This window comes from Chrysemys picta, chromosome 8 (genome assembly GCF_011386835.1).
Source record: "Chrysemys picta bellii isolate R12L10 chromosome 8, ASM1138683v2, whole genome shotgun sequence".
Lineage (NCBI taxonomy): Eukaryota > Metazoa > Chordata > Testudines > Emydidae > Chrysemys > Chrysemys picta.
Genome location: NC_088798.1, coordinates 102,274,396 through 102,287,886, shown reverse-complemented (window position 1 = coordinate 102,287,886; position 13,491 = coordinate 102,274,396). Strand labels below are relative to the sequence as shown.

The 13,491-nt window shown below is 48.0% G+C and overlaps 1 protein-coding gene across 3 annotated transcripts in view; it reads left to right on the top strand.

The window, feature by feature from the left end:
- RASGEF1C (RasGEF domain family member 1C) overlaps positions 1-13,491 on the top strand; it is a 118,546-nt gene that overhangs the window by 84,322 nt on the left and 20,733 nt on the right. For 2 of the 3 annotated variants that reach the window (XM_065555083.1, XM_005295869.5), the window contains exons 5-6: positions 3,295-3,507; positions 7,884-7,958. In XM_065555083.1, the coding sequence (XP_065411155.1) occupies positions 3,295-3,507; positions 7,884-7,958 (288 nt within the window). The remainder of the gene's footprint in view (positions 1-3,294; positions 3,508-7,883; positions 7,959-13,491) is intronic. The other variant, XM_065555082.1, reaches the window with a different exon arrangement.

The following is a 13,491-nucleotide window of genomic DNA, read 5'->3' as shown; positions in this document are numbered from 1 at the left end:
TACCAAGTGACTATTGGCGGCAAAACTCTGCTGTTTTGCTGACAAAATAAAGCTTTTTGCCAAAAAGTTAAAGCGACAACGTGTCAGTGAGGACACCGCTGTTCGTTCTGTCGACAGAACTGGCTTCCACCAGTATCCCACAATGCCTGCCGTGACCGCTCTGCTCAGTTTTGATCTCTGCTGCCCTGCAGGCATGCACCCCTCCCCTTTCAAAGTTCCAGGAAGTATGTGAAAGTTGAGTGTGTTGCTCCCTTTGGGGAACAAAGAGCAAATCATTAATGTGGAATGCTCCTGTTCTGCCCCGCACTAGGAACAGAGGGGCTGACTCTTTTGCTTTGACATTTGTCAGCATGGAGAGCTCAGAGAGCTGCTCCCGGGAATCACAGAACCATAGGCAGGCAGAACGGACTGCTTCTGGAGAGACTGATGGACCAAGCAGAGCTGGGAGCTGAGATGGGGGAGAGGGGGTGTTCCCCTCTCCCTGCCGCAGGATAGGTCAGTCAGCCTGCTGTCTCCCCCACCCCAGACACACCACTCTCCTTTCCCTCCCCCTACACACTTCAGTTGAAAAAGCAGCTGACAATATACTAGGATGCTCCCAGGAATGATGGGATTGAGAAACCTGCATCATGTGACGCTGTACCTGCCCCATGAGGCATTGCAAACCCTTCCCAAAGCACCCTGCGGCCAGTTGCATAGTGGGATAGCTACCACAGTGCTCTGCTCTCTGTGTCGATGCAAGAGCTGCTAGTGTGGATGCTCTCTGCTGACGCAAGGAGCTAGTGTGGACTTGCAACAGTGATTTTAATTAAAGCACTTTAATTAAGGCTATGTCTACGCTACACAGTTTTTAGCGACACAGCTGATTCGACACAGCCATGTCGCTAAAAGTCAGGCAGTGTAGCCGCTGCTTGTGCCGACAAAATACTTCCACCCCCAATGAGCGGTGTTTACGGTGTTCACACTGACGCTTGCTGCAGCAAAACTTTTGTCTTTCAGGGGCCGGGGGAGGCTAGCACCTCTGAATGACGAAAGTTTTGTCGCTCAATTGCCAGTATAGACATAGCCTAAAGCAGTATCACTTTTGCAGATGAAACTTTGTAGCATAAACAAGGCCAAAGAATGAAGAGAGAGGCAAAAAATCCAGTGATACCTAAGCAGGTTATTTCAAAATAGAATGTGTGTCCAGCGATTTCCAAGAGTTATCTACCCACCTGTCAAGGTCTTCACAGTATACTGGGCTCATCAGCTACTGATTTTTCTTAGCGTATGCGCAAGAGCCCTCAGGTGGCACGTGACCAGGAGTCATCACCGAATTTGGTCTGCTGGTTGGATCATTAGCTTCCCCGGACTGGGCTGGGTACTGATGGGGAGTGTGATGTGAACACTGATCCATGTTCCCCAGCTACTGATTAAGGAATAATAAAGCCAAATCCTGTTTACCTGACTTGCTGCAGTCCATTGAACGATGCAGGCTACTCACATGAGCAGAATGAGCAAACTCAGTATCTCATTCCTTCTATTAGAAAAGCCGTTAACTGCCAGAAAAATGATGAGTCTTATGGCGGGTGTTGAGGCGCTGTAGATGTACTAGGGATTTGCAGCCTCTCACCTTGACTGTAGTGAAAGCAGAGTGGATGTAAGCACCTTGTTTTATTCCTGGAAGTAACGCGCACATGGACCACACCCACTGAGCCTGGCCCCTGAGGTATTGAGCGCCAGCAGTACAAAACATGGATTGTGTCTCTTCCAAGGGGAAACTGCTATGTCAGGTGTTCTCACAATGTGTGTGAGAGGTTTGCTGGTGGTTACAGTGTAGTGCTATAAGGAAGTTGCTAGTGACCTGCAAAGCGGTGCTCATGATCCCAGTTCATGTTTATGTAATGACCGCCTTGGATGAATCAGCTGCAGGATTGAACCCAGGGCCTCTTTATCTAGAAACTCACGGTTTTACTGCTTAAACTAAAGGATCAAAGCTCAGAGGCAATTGCAGACTCAAACTGCTATACCTAGCTTTGCCAGAGAGGGGGACAAAGAGAGCTGCATTGTGTTAGCTCAGTTACATATAAAATATATGTAGGCTAAATTCTCTCCGTTTGGATGAGGAGTAGGGAGTTCTCCTTAAAAGTAACCAGCTAAGTATCTCACTGTAGCACATTAGAATGTGCTGTGAGGTATAGTTGCTAATAAGCCAGCCTGCAAACCGTGCCCCAAGTGCCCATGGTGTGTGCAGTTGAGTAGGGACCTGCCCACCCCAGCTGGGGGGATGTGCTGCCATCAACAAACAGTGAGTGCACATATAACTTATGCTTAAAACAACAGCAAGGTGAGCCCATGGAGAATTGCCCTGCTCTGCCGTACTTCATGATGCAGGGGACGCGAGAGCTTTGCCACACGTAGTTAAGCTGAGCGGCTCCCAGGGAGTTTCACCCATTGATTCTGGTCTGGCCTTATTAAATGAAAATCTCTATCTAGAGAATCCGTCAAACCATTTCCCAGGTGTTTCAGTTTTACAGCATTTGCATCTGTCAGTCACGGGTGCGTTCCAAGAGAATTCCAGCCCCTCTTTCGTGACCCCCAGCTCCTCTATGATGTGTAGCGCCACATCCGACATGAGCATAGGCTTCCCAGGAATGACTCCACCTCCTGAGTGTGTTGCTGCGATAGGAATACAGTAATATAGGCTTTGCTTAAAGAAACGAGCCATTTGTGTATTAATTGCTCACAGCTATGCAGTGCTCCGTTCTTCCGGACACGGCCATCCGTCGCAAGCAGCAAGCCCCGCTGTGCTGGGATGCTGTGCAAAGCAGAGGGATGGAGAGAACTATGAATAGCATTAGCCAAGTTCATTATGACAAGCCGTCGCTAAGAAGTATAGTCCTTGGCATGGCAACTACTAAATGGAAATTAAGGGCCAGCTTCTGCTGTCTGTTGCAATTGGTCGAAATCCAGAGCAGCTCACTTTAGTGGCTCCACCTCTCTTTCCTGATCCTTTTATCATCCTTGCTGGCCAGTCTGCGGTGGCGCTGGTCAGTGGGTTGGGCTGTCATGAAGGAGCACAGCTAGCCTGCACACCTGACTGGAGGCTGATTCTGTGGTGCAGAGCTGGCGGGCAGAACTATAATTAAGTTGACTGGCCTTCTGAAATCGTCTTGGTGAAAGTCAGATGGTAGCCTAGTGCTAGTTTATGGATATTTTGGGGTAGGAAAATTGAATTTAAAATACACCATTGTCGAGACCTGTGGCTTTTGTATGTTTATCTCCTCCTTCGTTTGTGTTTTGTTTCCTCTCCAGGCCTACTGGAAAAGGATGAATCAGCTTTTGCAAGCCCTGAACCAGAAGCTTGCAACCCTGAGCCATGGGCAGGAAGGAATCGTCAAGATCAATGCTGCTGTCTCCGACAAGCTGGTCGCCTTTAAAAGTAAACCGCCGTCAATTCAGAGAGAAATCCTGACCGTCTGTAGTGACCCCTACACTCTGGCTCAGCAGCTAACACACGTGGAATTGGTAAGTGCAGCACCTGTGGAATTCCTAACTTTGCATTCAAGGGTGGCATTTTAAAGCCCAGCAGCAGCTGTGTCGTCAAAACCCAAGTGAAATGCATCTGCTGCTGCAGCATAGTTAGCACAGTATTAATACTGCAGGAGGAAGCATGGTTAGTGGATTAGAGCAGAGGACTGAGAAGCAGGATATGTGCCGCTGCTTTGTCCTGTGACTATGCGCAGGTCACTTAGCCTCTTCCTTTCCCTCAGTTTGCTCATCTGTGAAATGAGGATGATAATATTCCCCCGCTTCATGGTAAATTTAGTTCAGTTCCATTTGCAAAGTGCTTTGAGCCCCTTGAATGGAAGATGCTGTGGAATGGCTGACCTCTATCATCCCAATTTTGTTCGATAGTCAAGCTTTCACGTTGCTCAAACCCAGTTCTCTGCTACACAAGCATCTTCGTTTGTTGGTGTTTTTCCTTTCTCAGTTTCATAGACCTGAATTTATGAGACTTCAGGTACCTATGCGCCCACCCAGTCCTACCATCCCCCTCCTCCCCACCCAATCCGCTCCGCAGCAGGCTTTTGATGATTGTTGCTCTCTCTTCTGGCGAGGCGGGGGCAGTTTCTTCAAGGTGGTGGGGTGACACAAAGCCTTCTCTCCCATGCAGTTTCAGGTCCACTGCATGGGTCTCCTACCTCCCCAGGCAAAGATTATGTGGGGAAAAAAACGAGGAGTCTGGTGGCACCTTAAAGACTAACAGATTTATTTGGGTATCAGATTATGTGATGGTGCATCATAATCTCACTGCTGCTCCACATTGTTGCATCTGTCCTCAAACCTCTTGATACCCTTAAGATTCCCCATTGCTGGTGCCTGGGAGGGCACTGTTCACTTCTGAAGCCCCAAGCGTATTTTTCTCTGTTCATCTGAATGGAAACTAACTTAAAAAAAAAATGAAACTATGTGGGGATGAAGGGTTGGAGGGAATATTATGAAACTCGAAAGCTTTCTAATCCCACAGCCGGCCATATTCTATTCCTCAAAGAGGAATCTCTTGGAAGAAAACCCATGAATTATAGGATCCATCTATAGGATCCACCAATCAAAAGGTTGGTTTTCAGCATATGTGACTTTGGCCCTCCTAGCTTTCTGTAGCTCTAACTAAACAGCACCAGAGACTGCGGAAGCCTTTTGAGGCAGGGTTTGTTTTTTTTTCCCCCACGGAACAGCTTGATTCTAAGATGAGATCCCCTGTGATGGGACTGCAGTGAACAAAGAACGATGCATTGAAACAATCTGCAGCTTTTGTTCTGCTTCACTATAAACAGAGGTCCACTGTGTCTGCTCCTACGTCCTTGCACCAGGTGTAGTAATTACTTTGCAGTCTGTTAGGATGGTGATTATTCTTCAGCAATCTGAGCTACCCTGTCACCTACATTTCCTTATGAGCAGCAGAGAAATGCCATGGGATTTGCTTATAGGACCAGCCCTGAAGTCTTTACTCGGGCAAGATGCCCATTGACTTTGCAGGTGCCTGAGGTGAGGGTCTCAAGATTGAGCTGAGTGAGTTCACTTTGGTGCTCAGTTACCTACCAATAATTCGTTACTGAGATCAGGTGGGATTTTCAAAAATGCCTGAGGGCTCCAGGAACTGAACTCCCATTGAAAGTCAGTGGTTCTTCGGTGCCTAATTAATGCCCTGTTGAAAATTTAAAATTACACACATAATATATCGTAACCTGATGGAATAAAAATAACAATTAATAACTAGCTTTTTATGACAGGGTCTAGTAGATCTTCTCTGCCTTCTGCTGGAGGTTTCGGCTCCCTGATACACCCTGCTTCAGGAAAACCTGCTCAGGCCAGACTACCAACAAGATTTATCTTCTAGAGGCCTAGAAGGGCCAGGAGAGACACCGACCAATCAGGAGCCAGCAGGCCAGTTAAGGAGGTTTGCCTGGTTTCTCTGACGGGCAGTGCTTGCTGAGGCTGAGACAGAGTGAGGTGCCTGTGTACTAGTCCAGGGGTTCTCAACCTTTTTCTTTCTGAGCCTCCCCCCACTCCACAACATGCTACAGAAACTTCACGGCCCACCTGTACCACAACTATTGTTTTTCTCTATATAAATGCTACAGCCAGCATTAAGGGGTAGGGCAATTGCCTGGGGGGGGCCATGCCACAAGGGGCACTGCGAAGCTAAGTTGCTCAAGGCTTCACCCCAGGTGCTGGAGCTCAGGGCCCTGGGCTGCAGTCCTGCATGGTGGGGCTTCCGCTTTCTGCCCTGGAGTCTAACTCCAGCCATGTTTGGCGGACCCCCTGAAACCAGCTCGCAGCTCCCCAGGGAGCCCTGGACCCCTGGTTGAGAATCACTGTACTAGTCCACAAGCTTGGGGCCAGGTCAGGGCCTTTGCATAACACACTGTGACTAAGCAGTTACCATTTATTTTTGTTCGATAATTAAAGGCACCTACAGTCAGATTTTGAGTTTATTGTTTAACCATTTAAAGGCAGACGCTGAGCTCGTGGCAAGGGCTGTTCTGTTCCAGCCTGGCTGCCACACTCTTCTGTAGAGCTTTTTATCAGTAGATCTCATGAGCTTTACAAAGGAGGTCAGTATCATTATTTCCATTTTACAGATGAGGAAACAGGCACAGAGAGAGGAAGTGACTTGCCCAAGGTCACCCAACAGGCTAACAGAAGAGCTCGGACTAGAACCCAGGTCTCCGGAGACCCAGTCTGGTGCTCTACCCACTAGGCCACATTGGCATGATAATAACAAGAGGTAGCTAATGTAACTAATGTTCTATCCTACTTCCCTATATTGGATGAAGTGTGACCTTGGGTACATGTGCAAGTCAAAGGGAGCAGCACGAGTGTAACCAAGATCCGAACTTGGCCCGTAGGGCTCAGTTCATTAAGAACTTAGGCCTAGTCTTCACTTACCGGCTGGTCTGGCGGCACGCCATCGATGTTCTGGGATCGATTTATCGCGTCTGGTTAAGACGCGATAAATCGATCCCGGATCGATCCCGGAAGTGCTCACAGTCGGCGCCGGTACTCCAGCTCGCCGAGAGGAGTACGCGGCGTCGACGGGGGGAGACTTCCTGCCGCGTCTGGACCGCGGTAAGTCCGGACTAAGGTACTTCGAATTCAGCTACGTTATTAACGTAGCTGAATTTGCGTACCTTAGTCTGAAGTCCGGACTAAGTGGGGACCAGGCCTTAGTAGCAGTCAGCCTTGGTATAATCCATTGTGATGCTGATGTCAACCCCTGTAAAATAGCACCTCTTACTTTGTTTTCTCAGTCCATTTGAAATGTATTGACAGACGTCCAAGCCCAGAGACAAAGCTACGGGGCAGTAGGAAGTAGCTCTCTCCAGCATAGAAGGAGAAGCTTTGTTAGCTGTAAGACAGGCGCACTCATCTTTTGCGATGATCATTCCTTTCCGAAACCCTGTGACACGTCTCATTTCAACCAAACGTGGAGCGCTAATGCCAAGCAAACCTTTCAGGAGATGTTACTCCATGCTCCCTTTGAGCTTGTGTCGGGGAGCCTGATTCTTTGGGGAGCTAAACTGATATCCTGTGCAGGCAGGATCGCAAACACTAGCTTATTTTTTAACCTGTAATGCCTCTTGCCATTTTAGTGCCACTTACTCATGATGGCGGGGGGGAGACCGCAACTATGCCAGAGTTTTATAGCTGTTGGACATCCCTCGTCCTTTAACTGTCAGTTCGATACATTATTTACTTTTATTTTTAACACTGGAATGATGCTCTCCGGGGATCTAGGTGCATGCATCTTCATTGCCATATTTCCTCCATTTGCATACAGTCAGACCTTTGGTCCCCTTCAGCGAGCGCAGTAGTAGTAAGGGCCAAAGCAATATGTACTTAGCTTTTACTTGTCACTGGAGATCACAAAGCATTGGTTATCCCCCTTTTATGGGCAGGGAAATGGAGATACTGAGAGCGGCAGTGATTCGCCCAAAGTTACACAGCAGGTCAGCAGCAAAGCCAGGAACAGAACCCAGATCTAATGGCTTCCAGCCCAGTGCCTTCTCCACTAGGTCATGAGCTCGCCATTTTATGAACAATACAGACAGGTCTTCAGTTTGGTTTATCACCACCACAAGCTATTTATATTCTGTTGGCTGGAGGTAGTGAGATGATTTTATTCTCCCCTGTTTATCACTCCCGTTTCTGTTGCAATAATATTGATTGTTTTTGTGAAAGTTAAAGTGGGGAACTTGCTGGCCGCATAGCACTTCATTAAAGCCCCATTTCAACTTGATGCCAAAACTTAGCTAGTAAAGTTGAAGTCTTGCAAAGACAATAATAAGAGATTCTGGGGATTACTCTTGCTCTCTCTCTTTTTCTCCGTCTCCCAAAAGGAAAGGTTGAGTCACATTGGGCCTGAAGAATTTGTGCAGGCGTTTGTACACAAAGACTCTTTGGACAGCACCAAGGTAGGATGGGTCACCATGGAAAGTGTCTCTCCTGCAATTATTTGGTTTGTTCTAAATGAACTGGTTTGAGTGAGAGTGTAAAACTAACCGTGATTGAGGAATATGTGGATTAGGGCCACGCTACAGGCAATGCACACACTTAGGGTTTGTCTTCACTACTGCACTACATCCTCGACAAGCATGGTGTAGACACCCCTTTAAGTCGATGTAACTTACATCACTTGGGGGGTGGCTTTTTCACACCCTGAGGGACATAACTTACATCAATGTAAGTGGTAGTGTAGACAAGCCCTTAGTCTAATGATGCAGTGAGGATGGAGCTCATGGTCAAGATTCTCACTGGTGGATCATTGCCTTTGAAATTCCCTCCTGCTGGAAATATGTCCGAGCCTCAGACTGGCCACCTTTAGAGATCACTAGATATGTAGCCCTGTGGTGTTCAGGCCACTAGCTGTGTGTTCTCGTGTCTGTAACATATCTGTAACACTTGTAGAATGTGTCCAGGTACCATATTAATGAATTGGTCTGTTATGAGTGAGTGTAATCATCATCATCATCTTCTTGTTACATAACAGCTTGGAGCCCAAGGGACAGTAGGGAATGGCATGCAGTATTGGGACGTTAGGGCCTGATCCAAAGTCCACTGCTGTCAATGGGAGTCTTCCCACTAACTCCGGTGGGGTTTGGATCAGAGTGAGTTCATTGACAGAGCTGCTGATGCTTCATCAATAAGGAAAATGACTTCACTGCCACAGAGTGATCGTTTTGAAATGTTTCCGTACTACTACTACCAAAAAAACCCCACGTCAAGATAAGTCCAAATCCTGCTGTCAACATCCCATGAGGGCTCCTGTTGAGTTCATTGTCCCCCCCTTTCCCCTCCCCCCCACACACACTGGCAGAATTTCACCCTTAATTGCTGGAAATAGCAGGAGATAATCTGTTTTTAATGTTGGCCAGATAATGGGCATTCAAATAACTTGTAATGCAGCTCCAGTGGAGAGATAACATCTCCATGCTGGCCAGGTAATAGGTGTAGTAGTGGGCCCAATCCTGCTCTCATTGAAGTCAAGAGGAATTTTACCCTTGGTTTCAGAGGGAGTGGAACTGGGTGAAATTACTGCCTTGGTACTATAAGAACGAATAGCATCCTTCATAGTCATAAAGGAGCTTTGGTGTCAGAACTCCACGAACAGTAAAAGTAATCAACGTAAAAGATTCTGCAAAAATATGTGATCACAAAAGTGCCCGATTGTACTTAGAAGTGACTTAAGGAGACTTTCTTAATGGAAAAATTACTGGCAGGGCTTTTGATTACTGGGGAAATGACATCTGTTACCAGCATAGGCAAAAATTGAGCTAGTTAAACCAGATTCAGAATTATTTGGAAGTTCTCTTCTGGCCTTGGTAACTCTCATAACTCTCCTGTCTCCAAGGAAGTTTTGCCAATGCAGGGAAGATAGACTAAAAATTATCACATTTTATGCAGGATATTTAGCAGCTTCTGTCGACAAGTCTCTGCCAGGATATAATGACAGCAAAATGCTAAAGCCCCATTTTAATCTACAACTGGAACTGAGTCAGGGAACCTGCGTAGTGCATTGCTTTTCCCAAAGCAACTACAACACAGTGAAAAGTTGGAGCATCGATGGGATCTGACACTAAACACTAAACTGCCCCTTACTTGGGTATAGTTGTAGTCCCGTGCTGGCCAGAAGAAAATTTAAAAGGATAAACCTATGTGGTGTGCACCCATGAGTCTGTCTATCTGCCTGTCCGTCTTCTCGCACTCTGGGTATTATATTATAGGGATTGCCTGTAATAGTTGGGGTTATAGGGCAGGTTGCTTGCAATAGCAGAGGTCTGCACTCAGTGACCCAGGAGGTCCCTTCCAGTGCTATGTCCTGTGTTCCTATGCACAAGGGCAGATTAGGGTTTTGTGGGGCCCTGGGCCAGAGCAAGTTGGGGCCCCTCCCCAGCCCTTCCACCTGCAGTCCCCCTGGTGCTCCTGCCAGGGAAATGGGGTCGGGTCGCAGGGGCTTGCCCCGCCCCCTCTGCCCAGCACTCCTGCCAGAGAACAAGGTGGGGGCATGGAGGCTAGCCCTGCTCACTGGCAGGAGTGCCAGGAAGGCAGGTGGAACGGGGCAATCCCCCATACCCCGACCCTGCTCCCTTGCTGGAGTGTAGGGCGGGCAGAGCAACACAAGCCCCTGCACCCCGAACCCGCACCCTGGCTGGAGCGCTGGGCGAGCAGAGCGGGTCAGGGCGTGGGGCCGCCCCAATTGGCTGGGGCCCCTGGGCACAGGCCCCGTTGGCCCATTGGCTAATCCGCCACTGCCTATGCATCTCCCAACCTGAAGAAGAGAATATCAACACCAAAAAAATGACAAAGTCGGTTTCACGAGGCCCTCAACTTCCATTGACTTCAGTGAGAGTTGAGGGGGCTCAGGCTCTTAGCACTGGGCTTGGCTAAAGCCCAGATCTTTTATTTTAAAGACTGCAGCTTGTTTCTGTGTTTTCTGTTCCAGTGGCAATGGCCTTTGCCCTACCCAGCTGAGCTGTGGCAGCCCCTTGTCATCCCTTTATGGAGTGGAGGGACCAGTGTATACTTAGAAGAATGGGGGAAGAGTTGTTCCCACTTAGATCAGAACTGAATTTGGCCTGATATCTCTCCAAGTATCGCTCTCGGAGCTAGAGCAGAGCTTTTCAATCTTGGAGCCAGTGGCTACTGTTGACTAACTCTATCCTGTGGCCATTCTGCGTGCCGTACTCCCATTGAATCAATGGGAGCTTTGACAGTAGATCAGTTGCCGTATTTGACCCTCACTAAAGTTTTTCCTATTGGTATAGTTTTAGCTGGGGTTTTTCAAAGATGGCTAAAGGAGTTAGGTGCAAGTTCCATTGAAAGGCGATGCAATTAAGGCACCTAAGGCCTGCTCTACAATTAAAAGTTAGGTCGACATAGTGACGTCAGTCAGGGGCATGAAAACCCCCAGACCAACATAGCTGTGCTGACCTAACCCCTACTATAGATGCAGCTATGTCAATAGAAGAATGCTTCCATTGATGTAGCTACCCTTGTGTGCGGAGGTGTGTTCCTGCACCTACAGAAAACCCTACCATCGGTGGAATGTCATCTGCATTATGGGGTTCTGTTGGCATAGCAATGGCGAGGTAACTATGTCGGTAGAGTCTCCATGGTGTAGACGTACCCTTAATTCAGAGGTTCTCAACCAGGGGTACGTGTACACAGGGGGTACACAGAGGTCTTCGAGAAGGTAAATCAACACATCTAGATATTTGCCTAGTTTTACAACAGGCTACATAAAAACCACTAGCAAAGTCAGTACAAACTAAAATGTCATACAAACAACGACTTGTTTAAACTGCTCTATATACTATACACTGAAATGCAAGTACAATATTTATATTCCAACTGATTTATTTTATAATTACATGATAAAAATGAGAAAGTCAGCAATTTTTCAGTAGTAGTGTGCTGTGACACTTTTGTATTTTTATGTCTGATTTTGTAAGCAAGTAGCTTTTAAGTGAGATGAAATTTGGGGTACGCAAGACAAACCAGACTCCTGAAAGAGGTACAGTAGTCAGGGAAGAGGTTCTCAATCTTTCCAAACTCCTGAAGGCATCATTGAAAATCCCCGCCTAAGTTCAGCACCACCCCACACCAACGCACTGTGATTGGCATTTCTGTTGTGTTCAATATGGTGGGATAGGCAAAAAATAAAAAGGGTCTATGATGTAAAGAAACTAATTGTGATGAGATTTCAACTACCGGATAAGAACTTGACCTAGAGGGACATGACTGAAAATGGACAGGTGCAAGTAAAAATTCAGGTTACTAAGTAAAATTAAAAAGAGAAAGGGATGAAATGAGGACACTGAATTTCAGCAGAGTGAGTTTTGGAAGAAGGGGGGGAAACGTGGCGATGAGTGAAATTGAATTGGATGAAGCAACAGAGGGAAAGAAGACCGAGGGGAAAGAGGAAAGGTTCAGCGATAAATTAATGTATGCCCAAAGGCTTTGCATGTCATCTAGCATTAAATATAGCTGGCGTTTAAAACAAAAAGCCAATGTGGAGGAACAATGAAATGCAAAGAGTAATTAAGGATAAGAAGCAAATGCAAAGAAACATCAGGTACAGGGGACAGATTACAGAATGAAGGCCAGAGAGTGTGAAAAAAGTGCAGATAATGGCCTGGTGGAGAATCCAAATGAATTGTATCAATAGGCCAAGATAATTTTCAAGAGATTTTTTTCAAGATAAATACAAAGGGAATAAACAGCTATTGGTTATACATATTCTTTAAACGTTGATCCGCTCATTGAGGTATTGTTGTATAACAGCCCCAGTCTTTGCTGCAGTGCTTAATACCAGAGTGAGAAAAGCATGAATACAGCCTTACCTTGCACTGAAGTATTGACTGAGTTGAAGGAAATGTCTTCACCCACTGGATAAAGCTCTAGAGAATAAGGCGACAACGGCCTGAAAATTTTCACATGTAACGTGACACTACCAAATTATGGGCTCAGCCCTCAGCAGTGCTGAGCTTACACTCAGCCTGGCTGAGGAGAGGAGGTGGGATGGAAAAGATGGCTCTAAGCCACTTTGCTTCTCTCTCTTGAGCTTGGGTTGAGCTGAGGCCCTAGGTGAAATTTAGAACAGCCTAAAGCAGAGGCCACATCCAGCCCGCAGGACCGTCCTGCCCGGCTCCCGAGCTCCTGGCCCGGAAGGTTTGCCCCCAGCCCCTCCCCTGCTGTCCCCCCTCCCCTGCAGCCTCAGCTTGCCCGCTCTGCCGCCGGCACAATGCAATGCTCTGGGCGGCAGGACTGTGAGCTCCTGGGGCAGCGCAGCTACAGAGCCCGGCCTGATCAGGGTGGTGGTCAGGGGGCAGATGTGTGGATAGGAATCGGGGTGGTCAGGGGGGAAACAGGGGGTTAAATGGGGGAGGGGTCCCAGGGGGCAGTCAGGAAGGAGGAGGGGTTGGATGGGGCGGCAGGGGGCAGTCAGGGGCAGGGGTCTGGGGGCAGTCAGGGGACAGGGAGAAGGGGTGGTTGGATGGGGCAGGGGTCCCGGCAGGGCCGTCAGGAATGAGAGGAGGGGGTGGATGGGGCGGTCAGGGGACAGGGAGCGGAGGTGTGTTGATGGGGCAGGGGTCCCAGAGGGGCCGTCAGGGAACAGGGGGGGTTGGATGGGGCAGGAGTCCCAGAGGGGCAGATAGGAGGTGGGGGCCGAGCCACAACCCCCTCCCCTAACCAGCCCTCCATATAATTGATGAAACCCGATGTGGCCCTCAGGCCAAAAAGTTTGCCCTTCCCTGGCCTAAAGGCTGCTATATGTTACACTAGCTGCGTAGGATCTGGCAGTGCCCCGTGCATTGTGTCCTGCCCTTTTCTGTCTCCTACATGGAGTGAGAGCAAAGCAGGTTATAGGGCCCTGATTGGAGACCTTCCCTGAAAGGAGCTTTGGTTGGAGCCCTAAAACCTTTCTCTGCCTCTGTTTCCTATCTG